Here is a 22520-nt window from a genome sequence, read left to right on the forward strand (position 1 = left end):
AGGGCCATAGCAGAAGTGTTGACTTTCCAGAAGCATAATAGGGGTTGGTGCTGTGACATAGCCACCTGCAGTGCCGACATCCCATATGGGTGCCAGTTCAAGTTCCACTTCTGACCCATCTCTCTGCTATGGCCTGGGATATCAGTAGAAAATGGCCCAAGTCCTTGGGACCCTGTACCCATGTGGGAGACCTGAAAAAGCTCCTGGTTCCCAGCTTCAGATCTGCCCAGCTCTGGCCCTTGCAGCCATTTGGGGAGTGAACCAGCAAATGGAAGACCTCTCTCTCTCTCTCTCTCTATGCCTCTGCCTCTCTGTAACTCTGCCTTTCAAATAATAAATAATGAAAAGTATAATAATTATTCCCATTTATTACTTTCAACTATTAAACGATGTATAATTTTACTCAGCAGAATCTTTCATAAATATTGATTATCAGATAGTCTGAGGTAACTACCAAATATCTGTAACAACACATTCCCATGAGATTCTAATGCTTTTTCCCTCACCCTGCACAAGAGCAACTTGATTGCACACCTCTAATCACAGTACTTGTGAATGAGATGATGAACTTTGTGATACATAATCTGCCTGGTGGCATGGGGAATCTTAATACCACTATCCCATATGTTCATTTCTAAATTTTTACTGGGCAACTAATGTGATTTTCCCACAAAGTTTCTCCAGACTTTCTTTATAGTGAAAGGTCTAGGGAGAATTGATGACTCTGGCCAGAGCGCAGATGCCATTTGGAGAGCCCAAGTTTATTCTGGATGTTTTCCCATGTCTTGGATTAGAAAAAGGGCATACTGATAAAGCATTTGTTTATTTATCAAATTTAACAACATCTTTTGAATACCTACTATAGGCAATGTCTGGAATGATGCCATGAATATGTGCTTTAAAATCTATCAGTCTAATTTATTTTTGCATAGCAACCTATTGGATTTTACTTCAAGATCTTTTTAAAAAAATTATTAGAAAAGCAGAGTTACAGAGAGAAAGAGAGGGACTGAGAGAGAGAGCAAAAGAGAGAGAGAGAGAGAAGGAAGGAGGGAGGGAGGGAGGGAGGGCAGGGGGAGAGAGAGAGAGAGAGAGAGAGAGAGAGAGAGAGAAATATCTTCCATCTTCTAGTTCACTGCCCAAATGGCTACAATGGCAAGAACTCGGCTGACCTGAAGTCAGGAGCCATGAGTTACTTCACGTGGGTGAAGGGACCCAAGGACTTGGGCCATCTTCTACTGCTTTCGCAGGAGCCTTAGCAGGGATCTGGGATGGAATTGGAGCAGCTAGGACTTGAACTAGTGCCCATATGGGATGTTGATACTGCAGGCAGAGGCTTAATCTTCTATGCCACAGTGCATACCCCCGGATTTCATTTTTTCATATAAGTATTTTAATTTTAATTTTTAACTGATATATTAAAATGTACATATATTAGGATACCATATGATGTTTACTAATGTCCAATCTGGTTAAACATATCTACTCCTTCAAACATTGCTCATTTCTTTATGGTGAAAACATTTAAAATCCTTTATTATTTATTTATTTACTCATTTATTTGAAAGATTTACAGAGAGAGAGAGAGAGAAAGAGAATCTCCCATCTACTGGTTCACTCCCTAGATGGCTGCAATGGCAAGGGCTGAGCCAGGCTGAAGCCAGCAGCCTGATTTGGGTCTTCCACTTGGATGCAAGGGACCAAACACTTGGGCAATTTGCTGCTGCTTTTCCCAGACAGTTAGGCTCCCAAAATCCTCTAACATTTTCTTTAAGAAAAATACACAATACATTGTCATTATCTACAATTACTCTATTGTGCAGAATACCAGAACTTCTTTGTCTTATCTAACTATAACTTAGTGCCCATTAATCAATCTTTCCCCACATCTCGCTTTACTCTACTGCTTTGTCTCTGTTAACCACAATTCCACTCTCAACTTATTTGAAATCAGCCTTTGTAGATTTCACATATGAAATCATACAGTTACCTCTTTTTCTGTTCATGGCTAATGTCATTCAACACAATGACCTCCAGTTTCATCCATGTTGCAGCAAATGATAAAATCTTATTCTTATTGATTGAATGGTATTGTTCATCGTGTTTGTACTTCATTTTCTTCATCCACTCATCAACTGATGGACATGCTTCTCTCTCTTTTTTTTAATAATTGTTTTACTTGAAAGGCAGAATTACACTGGGAGTGAGGGAGGAGGAAGGCAGAGAAAGGGGGGAGAGAGAATCAAGATCATCCATCTACTGGTTCACTCTCCAAATGGCTGTAACAGCTAGGGCTAGGATAAGCAAAAGCCAGGAGTCTGGAACTGCAGCCTGGTCTCCCTCATGGGTGGCAGAGGCCCAAAAGTCTTGGGCCATCTTCTGCTGCTCTCCCAGGCATACCAGCGTCCTCGCATCATCTCCTGATGATTTGGAAGTAGAGCACCCAGGACGTGGACTGGAACTCATATGGGATGCTGGCGTCACAGGCAGCCCACTTTGCCACAACACCAGCACCGGTTGTTTCCACTTCTTTGCTATTGTTAATAGTGCTGCAATGAACATGGGAGTAGAGGTGTCTCTTTGACATCTCCTTTGGATATATACTCTAGTGGAATTGCTAAATAACATGGAAGCTCTAGTTTTAATTTTCTGAGGAGCCTTCCACAATGACTGTACTAATTTACATTTCCAAAGACAGTGTGCAAGGATTCCCTTTTCTCCATATTCTATCACCAGAACTTGGTATATTTTTGTCTTTTTCTAACAACCACCCTAACTGGAGTTAGGTAGCATCATGTGGTTTTGATTTGTATTTCCCACATGATCAGTGATACTGACCTTATTTAATGTACCTGTTGGTTATTTGTCGGTCTTCCTTTGAAAAACATTCACTTATTTGTATTGCTTACTTGGGGATTTATTTTGATATATTCTTCATTTTAAAGATTTATTTATTTATTTGAAAGACAGAGAGAGGCAGAGACAAGGAGAGAGGGTGGTCTTCCATCTGCTGGCTCACTCTCCAAATGGCTGCCAACAGCCAGAGCTGAGCCCATCCAAAGCCAGGAGCCAGGGGCTTCTTCTAGGTCTCCCACGCAAGTGCAGGGGCCCAAGGACTTGGGCCATCCTTCACTGCTTTCCCAGGGCACAGCAGAGAGCTACATAAGAAGTGGAACAGCGAGGACTTGAACCAGTGTCCATATGGGATGTGGGCACTGCAGGCAGCAGTTTTACCCACTTTGCCACAGTGCCAGCCTCTTGATATATTGAAAAATAAATATCCTAACTTTGGGTTGCTATTTTTTGTTCTTTTCTTGCTTTGACTTTATTCTAAATATAGGCTAGAGTAGAACTTTGTGGCTTATCACCTCTGTAAGGGAACCATTTGATTTCTGATGGTCTGAGCATCCACATCTTTTCCCCTCCACCACATAACCAGCAACTGTACTCCAATTACAACTATCTTCTGTTAATTTGTTCCTGCATGTGTTTCACTAGTTACAACTAATACTTAAAACTGGAGTTTTCCACTATAACTATACCTCGTATATACTCACTATGACTGTGATTTTGCACACTATCTGGAACCAGATTATTGTAAATATAATCATATAGTCTTTCAGATCCAATAAAGCTTAATGGATTTGCAATCCTCCCAGTGGAGAACACCACCTCTCTCCAGTGATTTTGCTGTCAGAAACACAAATGCAATAGCCTTGAAGAGCTCCTACATAGCTGTCCTTCTTCAGGGCTGGCAAAATCCACAGACTGATGAAATCTAGTTTGGGAATCCTAGTGTCTTCAGCAGACACATTAGGTTTTCTTAAGAGCCTTGAGTTTATCACCCAAAATTTCTGAAATAATTCTAATGAGCAAGAGAAAAACCTTCACTTATTCCAAGGTTTGAATATAAAACTGAATTATTAAGGCTATTCCCTGTATATCCAGGGATATAGAAGACATATTCTAGCAACTGTTACATATAAGTTAATCCAGGATCTCATTTCTTCTGTTGAACTACAAGAGAAAAGTAGAACCTCAAATTCATTTAGGATTAGTATGGTAGGCAAGACACATTTAAAACACAGAAGGTTTAACCTAGGAGTAAGGTTTCTAAATCATTATGGTTAAAGGCTTTAGTCAACTAGAAACATAACATAACTAAATGCAATGAGACGCTAGGCAAATTCTTTTTTTTTTTTTAAAGATTTATTTATTTATTTGAGTGTCAGAGTTACACAGAGAGAGAAAGAGAGGCAGAGAGAGAGAGGTCTTCCATTTGCTGGTTCACTCCCCAGATGGCCACAAAGGCTGGAGCTGCGCCAATCCAAAGCCAGGAGCCAGGAGCCAGGAGCTTCTTACAGGTCTCTCACATGGGTACAGGGGCCCAAGGATTGGGTCATCTTCTACTGCTGTCCCAGGCTATAGCAGAGAGCTGGTGTGGAAATGGAGCAGCAGGGATTCGAACCAGTGCCCATATGGGATGCCGGCACTGCAGGCGGTGGCTTTACCCGCTACATCACAGCACTGGCCTCAATGCAAATTCAAATGTGGCTTCAATTTTTTTTTTTAGTATTTTTTTTAACTTTTATTTAATGAATATAAATTTCCAAAGTACAGCTTATGGGTTACAATGGCTTCCCCCCCATAACGTCCCTCCCACCTGCAGCCCTCCCCTTTCCCACTCCCTCTCCCCTTCCATTCACATCAAGATTCATTTTCAATTCTCTTTATATACAGAAGATCAGTTTAGCATACATTAAGTAAAGATTTCAACAGTTTGCTCTGTGGCTTCAAATTTATCTGTATCTGCAGTTCTGTTATTTATTTGCTCAGTAGGCATTTTAATCTATTCTGTTTAACTAAGTAATTTTATAGTTAATTAATTTTTAATTTTAATTAAGTTGAAAATTTTTATAACTTTAAGTTAAATAGTTACACGGAAGTAAAATTTAAAAAATACAGAAATTCCATGTAGCTCACTTTCACATACATTTCAGCTTCCAGAAGCAAACACTTTCATTTCTTTTAATATTTCATTCTTGGTAGTTAGCTCCATATTTCCAAGTAATACACACTTATCTCCTGATTTTTCAAAAAAATAATTATGGTAGATTGTATTCAAGATGAAAATCATTAATTCTCAATAACTGGTTCATGGTCTTGTGTAGTCCTTTTCTACATTTACAAAGGTCTGAGTGACTTGTGCAACTAATGGGATGTTGTGGGAAATGGTGGTGTGTGAGTTCCACAACTAGGCCATACAACACATTGTACCTTCCTGTGTATCTTGCTCTCCCTTGGATCATCCACTCTAGGGGAAGCCAGTTTCAATGATGTGAGGTCCACATGGTGAGATTTCCTGCAAACTGATCCAATTTGCAAACCATAGAAATGAGCTACATTAGAAAAATAATTCTCCGAGGGCCAGCGCTGCAGTGTAGCAGGTAAAGCCATTGCCTACAGTGCTGGCATCCCATATGGGCGTCTGTTCGAGTCTCAGCTGCTCCTCTTCTGACCCAGCTCTCTGCTATCACCTGGGAAACCAGTAGAAGCCTGTACCCACGTGGGAGACCCAGAAGAAGCTCCTGGTTCCTGGCTTCAGATCAGCACAGCTTGGGCGGTTGAGGCCAAGTGGGGAGTGAACCAGCGGATGGAAGGCCTTTCTCTCTCTCTCTCTGCCTCTGCCTCTCTCTATCTCTGCCTTTCAAATAAATAAATAAATCTTAAAAAAAAAGAAAAGATAATTCTCCAGCTTTACTTAAGCCCAGTTGACATCCTGACTGCAATTTTAAGAAAGATCCAGAAGAAGAAGTATCAGATAAGCTGTTGCCAAGTCCTGCTACACAGAAATCATATGAGGTAAGCTTATATTATTTATACTCTAAGTATGGGAAAATTTGATAGATGGTAGTTGATAATTTATCCATTTCCTGCAGTAGAAGTTGAGTATTTAGATCTCTTTCAAGTCCAACTTCTTTCCCAATAAGTTTACACATTCACACTTAATTTTTCTTCATCTTTCCAACAGAATAATTTCAAATCCTTGGGTTAATGCACTGTTCATTGCTTATATTGTTTTATATATATATATATATGTATGTATATAATTTAATAATGGAATCAAGTAGTATCTTGTGATTTCTATTCTCCCACAATGTTTTATAAATATGATCCAAGTGTGTATTAAAATATCATGAAATCTATCAATTTCACTGTTTTCCCTTGGTAACACTCCATCTTGGAACTCTTTGTGCTCTGTTCTGATCTAGACAGGCTGTTTTTTCCCTATTACAATAAAGTTTTTGCAATGAGTATCCCCTTCACCATCATCATATGGAATTCACCTTGTTTTCATTCTCTGATTGTACTTCTTTAATTACATACCTACCTCTTTCTTGATTGAATACTTTGTTTTATTGTAGAAGATTCTTCAATAGTTTTCAAAAGAAAAAAATGCATTAATGGTAGCTTTTTGAAGGCCTGTTTGCATGCAAAAACAATTTTATTCTAACACATTAAATATTCTCTTGAACCTATATCCTTTATCATTTTGCAGAATAAGTTGTATATTTCAGAATCATGCTGCTTCAGCACCTTAAGAGGCCACTTTTAAGCCACACTTTTCAGAACTATTTTCAATGTGAAATCTCAAGTTCTTCCACATTTAGAATTGTTCATTTTCTATGCTTTCCCTATGTAGAAAGCATAAAAATTGGTTTATATCATTTTATTTTTCTTGAGAAAATACACACATAAATTTTGGCACAATTACACAAAGGTTATTTGATATTTCTAATTACCTTTTGCATGAAAGATTAAAAAATAAAACAATGAGTTAAAATAGATTTCACAATACTAGACAAAATAATATAAATGATAACATCACACATTTTCTGATCACATTAAATTAAACATTACAAATTTAACTACCTTTGACACAACAGACATCAAAACTCTACCATTTTTGCAGTATTCACCTTTTGTTAAGCTATTTCTTGCATATAGTCTTGATTTACCTGTGATTTCTAATGGCTAGACTGGTGATAAATTTTCTTTTGCAAAGCTCACATAACCATCTGTAAATGTGGATAACTCTAGAATGCTATATGATAGTTATAATTAATTAAGAAAGTAATTTGTAAAAGAGAAGTTAATATATATCTATGCAATGTGATTAAGCTCTTTTAATAAAACATGTGCAATTATCTGCAATAACTAAATTGTAAGAGGCCAGAAGGCTGCCATCTACTCAATGGACAAACATGCATGAGCTTGATTTAGTGAAGTTAGCATGAAAAAAATAGACTGGTTAAGTACAGTTAAAGCATAAGGTATGGGAGTAGAGAAATAAAAATGGATGGTTATAGTAAATTAGGCTTAAAATTAATTTATATTTTCCAGGAACTTGAACTATAAAGCCAATGAGATAGTCACTAGTATCATATGTACAGGAGTGAATTGATCCTGTTGTTTTGATAGCACAGTGTTTTATTCAGGACTCACCAGAGAGACAGAAAAAGTAGGAGGGGGGAGTTATTAGGAGAATTGACTCATTTCATTCTAGAGTCCGAGAAGTCCCATGGTAAGCTGTCTACAAGCTGGAGAAAAAGGGGGGTTGATAGTATGCATCGGTTCAAGTCCATAGGTTCCAGAATTAAGGAAATTAATGGTGTAACTCTCAGTCTGAGACTGAAGGCCCTAGAGTTCTCCAGGGGCAAGTGAGGTTGGAAGCTAGTATGAGTCCATGAATCCAGGAATCAAACGCTGGAGAACCTGGAGTTCTGACGCCCAAGGGCAAGAGAAGAAGGGACTGGCCCTAGAAAAGAAAGAAGAAATTGCCTCTTCTTCCACCTTTTTGTTCCATCTGCACCTCAAGCTGATTGAATCGTACCCACCCACACATGGATAAATCTTTCCCACTCAGTTCACTGAGTCACATGCCAATATTCTCTGGAAACAGCACACCTGGCCCAGCTCAAACATTCTAATCAAATGCCAGACCACAGGGGTTTCTCTTTCAACAGAAGAGGAATGAGCTCAGAGCCTACTGAAGCATTGAAAATAATTAATGCAATGACTGAGAATGCATATGCCCCATCTGCTATCTGGGCATACCTTAGTTTACTCAAGTGGGCATCCAAAATCAATGATCACAGCAGATAACTGAAGGCAATGTGGTTAATGGACGGGAGGGAAAACATTAGCCAGAAATGTCAGCTAGAAGGCAACTGCACTAATCCTATAAGATTAAACAGTCATGATACTGATACAAAGAAAAAGGAGTGGATTGGTAAGACATTTCAGAGAAAAAAAAAATCCCTACATTTTTCAGAGCTACTGGATGTAGGAAACAAAGCAAGAAAGCATGAGGAACAAAGGATAATTTGAACCTCTGCCCAGGGGATGACAGAGAAAAATACTAGTTTCTGTTTACATGGCATGCCACAGTTTATAAACTCCTCCACACATGCTCCATTCCATTGTTTCAACAGCCTTGTGATAAAGTAATATGTATTAAATAACAGGGTTATACAGAGCCATCTACAAATGCTTGACTACTGGTAAATAACTTCTCTGCAAGGTGCTTTATGCAAGTCCTTTTCCAAGTCATCTTTTTTTCTTTTATAAACAGAAGTTAACTTGTGTTCTCTTCAGATCTATCATGTGTGCCTATACTGTCCTTAATTCTCTGCAGGTTGCTAGAGAGATGGACTTTTATTGCAGTTTATTTAATGGGCAGGTGTGTAGTGGATTGTGTATCTGTTTCTGAAAACAAAGTGATCGGTATGGCATGTCTCAAAATTTCGTGTGCATATGAATCATCTGGGTATCTGATGAAATGATGATTCTGATTCAGTGGCTCTTGGAGGGCTCCTGAAATTCTGAATTTCTAACAAGCTCTCAGGTGCTGCCATTGGTAGTTCATAAGACAGATTTTGATTAATCCCACAAACACTCCCAAAGTACCTTTGTTGAAGCAGGTATGCCATTCTGGGACACTTACAACGTACGTGATTTAAATTTTAAAATAAAAACCATTTTCTCACAAGTTTCAAGGTGCTGCCAACTGTATACGTATTTATTTTCAGTAGTATGACTGCATTCCATTTCTGTCTCTGTTGGCAAGCAGGCCCCTAAAGGTTTCAAAACATGTCAATGGTCTTTCTCAAGAAGAGATCTCATAAAGAACTACCTCATTGTTGGTTGTTCATTAATAGTTCTCTTACTGACAAGTTGGATGCATGCCTCTTAATTTTGCAAGTATTTTAAAATTAAAATGACTTCCAATGTATTTCAAATACTTCTTCTGGCAATAACATCTGCCTGGAAGCAGACATCCCAGATCTCCTCCCACAGGTCTTTTCTTTTATGATTCTGTAGCCTTGTGGGTTTCCTTAATAGTCCGAAATTCCACAATATAATCCATGTGTGCTGAAAGACATCTGAAATCATTGACATGCCTCAGGGTCTCAGGATTAAGCAACTACCAGCTCTGGATTTTTGTAATTGGACTCAGTGAGCTGGTCTTCTGTTTAGCTCCATCTCTGAAATTTCTTCTGTTCTCTTTTTGCCTTCTCCCTCCCTCCCTCCCTGTTTCTTTGAGGAAATCCATTTATGGTCAGAACAAGTTTCTCAAGGATCATATTTTTATCCCTATGGAAATCCCCCTTGTCAAACTCTAGGAGGTGAACAATGTCTCTTTGTATACATGACAAAGGGATTAATCTTGAATGCAGTAGCTGATTTTTATAAGATTCTAAGAAATAACTGAGCCACTCTGGACAAAGGAAAGCTGCTATGTGCTGTTCCAGCATTAGAAGTCCTTTAGCACCCTAAATGCCGAGTGGCTAAAATAAACATGTAGAAGTATAGAATAATCTGTGTTAGTACTAATTTTTCCAAAAGTCCAAAGTACTCAGACTGGAGATATACAATTTAACCTGCTACTCCATTCAGGAATCCTTAATGTAACATCCGTGAGAGTCCTTCAAGGTGCCAGGAGTACTTTCCAAAAGGGTGAGACATTCGTTGGACAGCTCCAGTTAAAAATCTGCAGCTGTGACCAACCCTGTGCTTTCCTTAAGGTGCCCTGATGTTTCACTCTATACCTACTCACTTGCTATACGTATATGACATGTTCTTGCCTTTTCAAGTTTACAGTGTCAGTTAATACCTTGTTTAATGTTCTTACTATTGCAACTTAAACTCCCCCCAAATGATTTCACTTTAGTTAGGAGCTTAATACTCATCAAAAATACAGCCTATTTTTGCTACTTAAGTCTGTGTCTCATCACTGTATCTTAAATGTCAGTGGCATTTCTGGTTTCAAACATCCTACTGCCTCTTAGGAAATTTGATGAAGTCTGTCTCACCATAAAGCATCCACCTTTCCCCACCACTGTTGGATGCACCAATGAAGAGTTAAACAGCATGCAGTGGGCCACACATACTGCTGGTGATCCAACTGGGAATATATCCTAGGAAACTTGACTCCCAGTCTGGTGTGCCACATGACCATAATTTCTGATGCATCTAAATTCCCATACTATTTCTTCTGTTGGAACATGCATGAGACAATCCCATTAGCAAACTGGACAAGTCAGTATATGTTAAGTAAGTTTCTAAACTGAACAGTGTGTGTTTTCCAGGATTCCTGTTGCTACTGACTATACATGGCCCAGATTTTGTTAATGAGATCACGATGCATGGCTATTTTGAGGGTCCCTCCACTACAACTTGTTCTAATATTCACATTCTTGGCTTTTGCTTTGCCTAACAGAGATTTGCTCCAATGGCACCCTCCTAACAAGGCACTTCTGATTGTTGGCAGCTGCTGTTGCTGTTAAATTTTTCATGGCCTCTGTGCCGTGCCCTCCAATATGCTTTCTGAGAGGCTGAGCTATTCTCTGCTTAATATCTAAACTGTAAGCTTCTAAACCTGAAACAGATGTTATCTTGGCTGCTGTCATTTGCCATGAGCTTCTATATTCAGATTTTACAAAAGGCAGGTAAAAAAAGCAGATAATTTGCTGAACTCACGCTGTAGAGAAAGAAAAAGAGGAGGGAAGGTGAAATGAGAGAGAATAATATATAAATTAGTGGAATAAAGCCACATGAAGAGAGTACAACCAGTCAAGCATCTATTATCTTAATATCATATGCTATAGTTTGATGACTACTGATTTGCCAGGCATCTCTCTTCAATCATATTTGTGGCCACCCAGATTAACTTTGTGAGCTGATCTCTTGATTTAATATCAGCTTGCTCTTTTCAGCTCCCATGTCATTTACTGTCTTTAAAAAAAGTACTGCTTGTTACTCAGCCATCTGTGTTTTCAAGAACCCACAGTGTTTTTTTTTTCTTCTTTTTGTATGGGAACCAGGAACTAGAAAGCATTAAATGAGAAAAAATGAACCACTCAGAAAAGGTGAAAGCCCAGAGAAAAAGGGGTTTGTCTTTTATGGTTTGTACTTTGTAAGCTGTGGGTGTGACTCAATTTCCTCACCACCCACATAAAAAGGTTGCCACCCAATCACTGTTTTTTTTTTTTTTTTTTTTTTCTATCCTAAACCCCTCCCCTTTGATTTTGGCTAAGAGAGACCCTTAGAAAGACTGCCCTTTCTGGACGTTGCAAACTGTGACATATAAAAGCTGTCAGCTGCTCCTGTAGCCAGCAGCATTCAAACCTTGCAGACTTTTGCTCTCTGAGAGTTTGTAATAAGACACACTTCTCTTACAAGGGTTCATGCTACAACATAGCAAAGAACTTTAAATTTTTGGAAGAACAGTATATTCAGTTTGGCATTTTGCAGAGGTAAGCTATTTGGCTCAACAAGTTTATATTGCATGCATTGATTTTAAAGTGGCTCACATATTTTAAAGAACTGAAATTAGTTGACTATAACTTTTTTGTATATGCTCTATCATTTTGTGTACATATATGTATGGGAGACACTATCAGCACATTCTCTGTTGTTACCTGTGGTGCATTTTTTTTCCTCTTCACTTTCAAGATGAACTTCAATTCCTAAAACTTCCCACTGAAAATAAATAATCAGTATTGCATTTTGTAGGTCAGGCAGTTGGGACAAATGGTTTAAATTTATTTTAGAGTTAGGATCATGCTGTTTCTTTTTTTCTAGCTCTGAAAAGTCCCTCTTAGGGGTCTGCCTGGTAACAGCAAAATGAGTAGACTCTACTACAGTCATCTGCTAGCTTTGAGTTCAACCTTTACTTGGGTTTGGAGAAAGTCAAATCAAGCAATGCTCCCCAGTGATGACTTTGTAAATACATTTCCTCTGGCCCTATTTTCTTGAATATATCCTAACTCTACCTTTCTGCTTTAAAGCAAAGTAAACTCGGTGGCCTCTTCTCCAGCCCTCAACATGATAGCAATCTCTGCGGTCAGCAGTGCGCTCCTGTTCTCCCTTCTCTGTGAAGCAAGTACCGTCATCTTACTCAATTCCACTGACTCATCCCCGCCAACCAATAATTTCACTGATATTGAAGCAGCTCTAAAAGCACAGCTAGATTCTGCGGATCTCCCCAAAGCCAGGCGGAAGCGCTACATTTCGCAGAATGACATGATCGCCATTCTTGATTATCATAATCAAGTTCGGGGAAAAGTGTTTCCACCGGCAGCCAACATGGAATATATGGTAAGAGGAAATCTTTCTCTTTGAGTTCTGAGTGAGAAAGCTTTAAATTGTATGTTAGAAGAACTTAAAGGGAATGCGGGTGTTTACATGTCAAGGGAAATGGGCTTTTTGCACATTTTAACTTAGGAAGGGTTCTTATTTGCTTAAAAATGTTAAATACTCTTCCATCATAGAATTTAAAAAGAATGATGTGAGTGTGTGTGTGATTCGACATAGAGTTTCTTCTCTGAATTCCATAGTCACTGTTGAGTTAAACCCTACATAAGGGACATAAAGAGTGGGGTTGGTAGACTGATGACATTTGAAAAGGGCACTTTTAAAAAATTTCACAGGGAACTTTTTCTGTGCTTTCTTTACCAAATAGTCATATTTATCAGCTAAAATGTTTCTTGAAAATATTTCTTAAAATTATAGGTTTTGTGTGCATGATTTATTCTTTGGGTAGATGTCTTTTCCCTTTCTTGGATAAAGCTCTTACTGATGCTAATCTATTTGTATTCTAAAAGAACATGCTGACTTTTTCCTCCCTATGATTTAGTGCTTTGTCATTCAGATAACAGTGAAGCCAGTGCACTTGCACACTGTTCCAACTTGCTGTGCACACATTCTTTGCTCTCTCTTAAAAATAGACTCTCTATGTTTAAAATCATTTTACTTAGGAAGTAAAAAAGCAATTTTAAACCTAAGTTGGCACTGAAAAGAATCTTGTTAAAGTTTATTTTTGGTTTTGAATTTATTCACGTTTATGATATAAAGCCCAAAACAGCATGGCACACGCTCTATTTACAGCAATGACAACCACCAATGTGGAATTCTCAAACAAGGGAGGGGGAGAGTGGTACCACTAACGATTTTTAAAGGGTGAACTGAAATTTGGGGTTCCTATTGGTTTTTATACAAATAAAGTTTTCAAGCTTGACTAACTCCAGATGCCAGTATCTCGGAAAAAATTATAATAATGTAAGAGAGTCATAGTTCATAGAAACACAACTCAGACTCTATGACAATGCATTTTCCTATGTTTTATTAAAGAAAGAAAAATAATCATAACTGATGTATGAAGATCAACATGGTCTTATGGTTAATATGGACTCTGGAATACAAACGTGAGGGTTCAACTCCTAGTGTTGGAATATAAACTGTGTGAACTCATTACCTTGCTTGTTTTATTTTTATCATCTCTAATAGGAAGATAAATATAGCACTTGCCATATAGGGTTGTTGTGAAGAATGACTGAATTGAGGAGCAATTAGGCATGAACCTACAACTAAAAATGTTCAATACACATATTTTCAAATTTAAATTTCTTGTGAAAGGTAACCAGTGAAAATCCATTCAGTATCTAAAAACAGAAATATTTACTCACATAGAGAATAGGTGTTTTAAGAAGTTGATCATAGATATGTAAAAAAGAAGAGGAATGAATACATTTTTAAATTGATATAAATTATGGGCCGGCGCCGCAGCTCACTAGGCTAATCCTCCGCCTGCGGCGCCGGCACACCGGGTTCTAGTCCCGGTCGGGGCGCCGGATTCTGTCCCGGTTGCCCCTCTTCCAGGCCAGCTCTCTGCTGTGGCCAGGGAGTGCAGTGAAGGATGGCCCAAGTACTTGGGCCCTGCACCCCATGGGAGTCCAGGATAAATACCTGGCTCCTGCCATCGGATCAGCGCGGTGCGCTGGTTGCAGCGTGCTGGCCGCGGCGGCCATTGGAGGGTGAACCAATGGCAAAGGAAGACCTTTCTCTCTGTCTCTCTCTCTCACTGTCCACTCTGCCTGTCAAAAAAATAAAATAAAAAAATAAATAAATTATGAAAGAAACATGTCTAATATTCTATATGAGCTCAAAAAGGCAAAATATCTAGGCTACAGATTTGGGACATACTTTCAGGCAGGGATCACATCACCATGCAGACTAAGGTTATGGCCAATACTCTTGAGTCAGCTTTGGAGGTGCACTCTTCTGGGTTCCAGTTCTACCTCTACTGCTTCCTTTGTATCCTTTCACAAGCTTCTTAAAGTATCTAAAACCCAATTGTCTTATCTGTAACACAGTGATGATGATATACATAATAATCAGTTAATAAACAATGCAGTTCACTATATTAATGATGGTGAGAGCAGATAGATTACCACGGAGTAAAGATATAGGTGAGTATAAAACAGTAGGAAAGGTTGAGAAAAGCTACATTTTTCTAATCATACATCCCCCACTTGTCAAAAATTAATTCATAATGCATTTGTCATCACTTCTCTGTGCCAAGGACTTAACTGTTTTCTTAGATGATCTCATTTGATAGCTCACATTCTCTGTGTGAGGTTGAGATTATGATCTTCATTTCACAAGTGAAATCACTTAGACCCAGAGAGGTTAATGAGTAGACCAAAGAGGTATGGATATTGGTATGCCTGAAATTAGAATTTAGGTCTGTCTTATTCAAAAACCCATGCTTGTTTTAGTGAACATATTTTCATTTATTTGAGCTAATAAGTGCATCACTGGGAGAAACCCCTGGAGATATCAATATATTTTTTCTTTCCTTTCTTAAAAATGTCAATTGAGATCTAATGGTATTCAGACTGTATTTGTCATTCCACCTTTGGTTTTTCTTCTCCAATATCAGAACCACTACCAATGATTTATTTTGTAAGAACCAGATAGAATAATCATTATATTATAGATGCCTTATAAAGCCTCCTCAATTCAGTGAAACCAATGAGAAACAGTAGCAAAAGCAGTAAGTTTTATGAGCAAACTAGACACTGGCTCAGATATCCATGTGGATAATATGCATATAATTCATTTTTACATGTATTTGTTCATTTAACATTTATTGGGCATTTACTATATGGTAGGCACTATTTTAAGCACTATGAAAACATCTTTGAATGAAAACACACCCTTGACTCTCCACCCACCCCAGGTGGGGAGTCAGACAATTAATCACATAATACGTTAGAAGGTGATGAGGTTATGAAGAAAACTAAAGTGGGTTGTGGTGTGGTTTTCATATTTAAGTTTGTCATTGAGAATGGCCTGAAGGGCGATGCAGAAATGAGCTACACTAATAGATGAGGGAAGAGCAAGGACTCTTTAAGTTAATCAACAAATGAAAATCATTCATCTGAATCCTTCATGAAGACCCAGAGAAACGTGATGGTACATACGACGTAATAGGTAGACTGGACTGTAAGTGACTATTTCCCTAGATTAGGTGAAAAATACAGATCTTGACTGAATGCTACTTACCTTTAACTTAACACTGGTTGGACCTGAGAACAACTGGAAAACTAGCTCAGTTCCTAACTGGTCCTACATAGCTCACAGACCTAGGACACACCCCACAAATAGTTGTTTTTTGAGTCACCAGCTATGCGTCCAAATTAACCTCATCAGTTAGTGATATCACCCAAGAGAGCCTCCTGAAAGACCAACTTTGGCTTAGGGCTTTTTCTAATGGCACTAGTCTCATTTGTAATCTTTTCCATCTATAACTCTCTAAATTTTCTCTGCCTCTAATGTTTTCTGCTTAACTTATTCCTTTATTTATAATCATATCCTTCATGTTTTTGATATCACAACGCTGGGTCATTTCTTGGTATTTCTTATACCACATGTAATCTTCCCTTCTTTTGCATAGCTGTAGCCCCTCCTGTCTACCATATCTTTTTATCACAATAGAATATGATATAGTTATTTGTGCATTTCTAGAAACCTGCCTAATTTTAAACTTTGAGGATACTAAGCCTATGTTTATTTATCTTTTAAAATATTATTTAGTTAGTTAAAAGGCAGAGACAGAGAGAGAGAGAAATCCTACATGTGGTTTCAGTCCTAAAATACGTGCAAAGGTTGAGACTACTGTACCAGGAACTGGGAACCCAATCTCAGTCTCCCACATAGGTGGCAGGAACCCAACTACCTGAGCTATCACCACTGCCTCCCAGGGTACACATTAGTGGGAAACTGGAATCAGAGGTAGAGGCGAGACTTGAACCCAAGCACTCTGTATGGGATGCAGGTATCCCAAGCAGTCCATGTCTTAACTGCTAGGCCAAACTCCTGTCCTCATCTTTGTATATCTCTATTTTCTTTAGCAATTTGTTGAGTATAGATGGTACATAATATTACTAATTCAGTTTGGTTGATGTCTCTGAATTATTATAAGTAGTATCAACTTTGATATTATAAATATTTTAATACATTTTATCATCACATATTTTATTCCACTAACCTAAAATAAAAGTTTTTAGCAAGTTCATATATAGCCCTTAAAATTCACTTTATCTTCCTTAAGTACTTCATTATGGTAGATAGTATAAACTTAATGGGATAAAGCAAAAGAAATTTGAACACCAGAGTGCTGACATTCATATTATGGTGCTTTAATGTTTTCTTTGGATATTGTCCATGATTTTCATAAAACAACTTGTTACTTGAAATATTTAGCTTTCTTCAACAGTGTGTTTACACAGAAATAATGTAGATAGGACTTGAAATATGCAAGTGGAACTTCTTTACTCTTGGCTTCTGTTCTATGATTAGTTTATTGACTAATTTTTCAGAGCTCCTTGGACACCAGCTGTTTTTCATTCTTTGTAGGGGCAGCTTAAACCAAGACTTGAAACCACAAACCACACTAGTTTCTTAGAATAAGAATTATACTTAAAAGAATGAAGTTGCAAGACTCACACACAGAATAAAATTTGTAAGATGTTCTCTGAATTCAAGGCAATTGAGCAAATTAATTTTAAACATTTTGAGGTCCTTCTATGAGAAGAAGAGATAACCAAAGATAGAAATCTTTGCCTTTAAAGTAGAAACAATATAGTAAAACAGAAACAAATGGGGGCAGGGAGACACCACTAAGCATATAATTCAGTATAAACACTGTTGCATAGGAATGACGCAATATGAGAAGTACAAATACTGCAGAGAAGTCAAGGAATGGAGTGATAATCTCTTCCTGGCAGATCATGAAAGGCTTGTGGAGGTTAGCTGCTTAGGAAGGGGTAGGGGTAGCTGCTACAGCAGGCAACACAATGTACAAACTAAATCACCAAAGGGGAAAAACCATAACATATAGCCATATTTCTTGAGGAATTTGAGGAAAGGTTGAGGTTACTGTATAGAAAAGCCACTAGAGAGCATACGAAGCTTTTACAGTAGGGGTAGACATGCATTTTAGAAAGCTGTTCCTGGAAGTTTCGGGCACAGATTTTGACAATTAAAGTGACCAGAGAGATGCTGACCACTGAGTAACTAATGCTATTCCTTAAGGAAATGGGAAGGAAGAAGTGTGTAGCTACACCTACATACAGTGACAAGTAGGAACAACTAAATGAATTGTTATGCAAGGGATCACAGTCTTTACAGATGATGGCAGGTGAGGGACAATGTGAAGATAATAGGAATGATCTGAACACCTTAGAAATGGAAAAAAAAAAAAACAAACATTTTTTGCAATTTCAAGAAGCCAAAATAGCTATGCTGATACTATGGCCTATTGCAAATAGAATTTGCAGAGCTCAGGGGATAAGTCTTCCTAAACTTTCCTGAAAAAGAGAAAAGTACAGGCTACCAAGTCACAGCAGGCTGTAAAGTAACAGAATACATTTCTTGAAAGACAAAGTGGCTGAAGAACAGATGAATCAATCCATCCTCAGAAGAGCCAATAAGCTATTTGCCTAGATGTGTGACTTTGGAATAAACAGGAATACTGATTTAGTTAATCTGGAATTCACGTGGAAGAGAATAATAGATAATGTAAAGTGGATAATGTAAACTACCTTTTTGCTCCTTTATTCGGTAGTTGACTAAACACTTCTGTGCATCCTCATTTTTATATTTCTTAATGAAGCCACATCTTCCAATTGTTCCAGATGACACATTTCTCTCATTTGGGAAGGTTTTCTTGTTATAAATCTAAGCAATTTGATGTGTCTAATCTAAATCTCTTGAATGGATGCTTTTGTGACCACTAGAAGGCCTGCTGGGAAGAGCTGCCAACAAACAGTGAACTGGAAAGACTGCTGACAGGAAGGCATTTCTCCAGCACGTTTGGAACCCTGCATTCCTGTTGTCCTGGATGCAGAACCTTCTAAGTGCCTTGGCTTCAAATGAAGACCGGGCATATTTTGTAGGAGTTTTCTTCCAAGGTGCATGTTGCTTAGTATTACTTGTAGATGAACATAGAAGGTTGTAACCTTGAAGGTTATTTCCTTTTGTTCAGCTCTAAACATACACAGGCAGCTAAAGGAAGAACATTTTGTTTTCTTTCTTTCTTTCTTTTTTTTTTTTGACAGGCAGAGTGGACAGTGAGAGAGACAGAGAGAAAGGTCTTCCTTTGCCGTTGGTTCACCTTCCAATGGCCGCCGCATCGGCGCGCTGTGGTTGGCGCACAGCGCTGATCCGGCAGGATCCAGGTGCTTCTCCTGGTCTCCCATGCAGGTGCAGGGCCCAAGGACTTGGGCCATCCTCCACTGCACTCCCTGGCCACAGGCCTGGAAGAGGGGCAACCGGGACAGAATCCGGTGCCCCGACCGGGACTAGAACCCGGTGTGCCGGCGCCGCAGGTGGAGGATTAGCCTAGTGAGCCGCGGCACTGGCCTGTTTGTCACCATTTTCAATTCAAGCTCCAAGAAGCTAAATGTGAAAACACTAACACAAGACAATTTAGAACCTCACCATCATGTGGCAGACAGAAAAGCTGTTAATTATACAAAGGCCCCTCTAAGTAACTACATTTCCTGGTACTTAACACTGCTTTTCTTAGTGGCAGATGCTACTTCATCACCTATGATGGTGTAGAAAGATAATTTACTGTGTCCCTACTGAGTTTATAGAACCCAACATCAAACATGCTCCACAGATGCTTGATAAATTGGATCAACTGAATGAAATCTTGTAACATTTTCTGGTTAGAATGTGTGACTGTGGAGATCCAGCAGGCCAGCTCCATATATCCACAACCACTCATTCTGCAATAGTCCTTCATCTGCCTGCCATTGGGCTGAGAGACTCAACGGGGAGAAAGAGACTCTCTCTTTGGTAGGAAGTACTGTGAACGGACAAGTGGGTAAAGTAGTGTGCTCAGTGTGGAAGCAGAAAAAATACAGGGTACTTGGGATGGCATAAGCAGACACAGTGCACACTTGAACAAGGGAAAGGGTAGGAGGGGGGCAGGGAAAGCTTAGGGAAGCAATGATTTTTAAATGTAAATATAAACACTGCATGAAAGTTACACAGGAGGGAATTAAGGAGTGAGAAAATGTATATGAAAGATGCTCTGAGAGGGTACACGGTCCACTGAAGCCATGGATAAAAATGCAGTGTGGCTTGAATTTAGTGTGTAAAAGAAAGAGTGATGTTTGATGAACTTGGGGGAAGCACTCAAAACCTTGCTGGAATTCTATTGGAAGATCAAAGGAAGTTATTGCAGGTTTTAAGAAGGGAAGTTATATGATAACATTTTCATTTCAGAAAGATCATTTTGTCAGCAGGCATTTGGTGAAACAATTAGGACGCCTAGGACGTCTGTATCCCATGTCAGAACATCTGTATTGGAGGCCTGGCTCCACTCCCAACTCTGGCCTCCTGCTAATGTACCTCTTGGGAGGCAGCAGGCAATGGCTCAAGTAGTTAGGTCCCTACCACCACATAGGAGACCTGGACTGTGTTCTTAGTTCCTGGATTCAGGGTGGTCTAGGCACCAACTGCTGAGGGCATCTGGTGAGTGAACCAGAAAATGGGAACTCTCTCTCTCTCTCTACCTCTTAAATAAATAAATAAATAAATATTTCAAAAAAAGAAAAAGTCATTTAGGGCTCAGGATAAGGAAGGGATTGGAGAGAGGCAGATGGTCAAGAGGTCTGCTGTGAGATATAATTGAAGCTTCAACTGTTTAAGGCAATAGGGACAGGGGTGACCAAGTGAATTAGAACTGTTCATTACATTAGAGGTGTCCAACGAGCATAAGTAATCCATATGATGAAGGAGGATTTATAGGATGAGACAATCGAGAAGAATGGCTCTGCTTTTGACCAGGACAACTGGATTTCTCTGAGTGACAGAACATAAGATAAAGAGCCAATGTCGGAAAGCCATTGAGTGGTTGCAGGTTCACCATCCAGGGTACATACCTGTAGAGGCTGAAAGAAGTAGCTAGTGTGTGGGAGGGAACATTCTTCTACTACAAAGAATTTTGGCTTGGAATATGCTTTGGTAGTCCACTTTGCACAACAAAGGTAGAGGAGGGTCATGGAGACAGCCTGGGTGGATGATTTTATGTCTGGGAAGCTACCCAAGAATTTTTGCAAGAAAATTTTTAAAAATTTTAAGAATAAGTGCTAAGGTGTAAGTCGCCCCTCATCCAAATTTGTTTTAGGGTCTAGGTAACACCAAGCCTATCTAGTCTTCCTGACATACTCAGAATAAAGTGTTTTTGGAAGCTACTCAAAGGACTTCAAGAAAATAGAAGCTGATTAGTCTGGCTAGTCATGTGTCACGAATTCAATATGTCTGAAAAATCATTTAATCATCAATGACCATTAAATACTTATGAACTCAGAGCATTGGCTGTCTAGGATGATTTCTTCAGAAGGGTGTGGGAGGGAGTCAGGGAAGATAACTAACTCCTTGAACTGGTCAAGGAAAATATGTGGCATAAAATATATCCCCAAATGAAGCTTGGAGGGATGGGATTTGAATGCTTTCAGTCTGCATTGTGCATAGCTTCTAAAATCAGGGACCAGAGTGTTTGGGTGACAGACATGTGAAGGTGCTAGAAGGGTGGCACACTCAGGAAGCACATGAGAGCTCTGTGTTCCCCCCTACCCCATAAAAATAAAATCAGGTTGCAAGCATTTTTTTTGACATGCAAATGGAAGGATGCCCAACAAATTGTGTTTTCAGACTAAATTTTCATGAAATCTGTTCAAATTTCACACCATGTACCCCAAACTGAAACAGTCCAAAAATGTTACTTAAGGGCACAGTTTTTTCTTCTCTTAAAAAGTGAATTGAATTCATACTTCATAATTTAGTTAAATAGGAACATTCTACGAAATCTCTCTGTGCATTCCAGAGAGATCATGTTTTCAGCAGGCAGTAGGTAGGCGGAAAGGCATTTGAATTCTTCTGACTGAGTGGGCAGTGGCAAGATAAGAGATTTGTATGTGTATCACAGGAGAGTTTAACAATCAGGAAGTCCATTTTTAGAACATTGTAACACTGAGTTGTTGGAAAAAATTAACCACACATGAGAATGTCTTTCTGACTCATAACTTTAGTATTAAATGATAGCTGGTAGGTATGATGGTTCCCTGGAAAGACAGACAATTGCTAGAATCTGTCAACAAATGGTCTTAAAATTTAAGGATAAAGCATAGCCAATGAGAGATTTAAAGAAGGGAAAATGATAAGTTTAAAAACTTCTAAACTAGTCTTTAATTTCTAATTTTCTGCTGTCTAATAGTATTTTTCCATGAAACAGGCTCATTATTTCTACACAATTCTTTTCTCATTAACTAGCTGCTTCAGGGTGTATCCTTTTCACTTTATCTGATCGACAGATTACTGGATATGAACGCTTGGTAATGTGATCAAGAGTGCGTTTCTAGGCCGGCGCCTCGGCTCAATAGGCTAATCCTCCTCCTGCGGCACCGGCACACCGGGTTCTAGTCCCGGTCGGGGTGCCGGATTCTGTCCCGGTTGCCCCTCTTCCAGGCCAGCCCTTTGCTGTGGCCAGGGAGGGCCAGGGAGTGCAGTGGAGGACGGCCCAAGTACTTGGGCCCTGCACCCCATGGGATACCAGGAGAAGCACCTGGCTCCTGCCTTCGGATAGGCGCGGTGCGCCG

General features: G+C 39.0%; 1 protein-coding gene across 1 annotated transcript in view; it reads left to right on the forward strand.

Moving 5' to 3' along the window:
- Positions 1–11619: 11619 nt before the first annotated feature.
- The window catches only part of PI15 (peptidase inhibitor 15), a 36999-nt gene continuing 26098 nt past the window's right edge, over positions 11620–22520 (forward strand). The window contains exons 1-2 of the mRNA XM_008255671.4: positions 11620–11819; positions 12354–12663. Of these exons, the coding sequence (XP_008253893.1) occupies positions 12391–12663 (273 nt within the window). The 5' untranslated portion in view covers positions 11620–11819; positions 12354–12390. The remainder of the gene's footprint in view (positions 11820–12353; positions 12664–22520) is intronic.

Source organism: Oryctolagus cuniculus, chromosome 6, assembly GCF_964237555.1.
Source record: "Oryctolagus cuniculus chromosome 6, mOryCun1.1, whole genome shotgun sequence".
NCBI classification, from domain to species: domain Eukaryota; kingdom Metazoa; phylum Chordata; class Mammalia; order Lagomorpha; family Leporidae; genus Oryctolagus; species Oryctolagus cuniculus.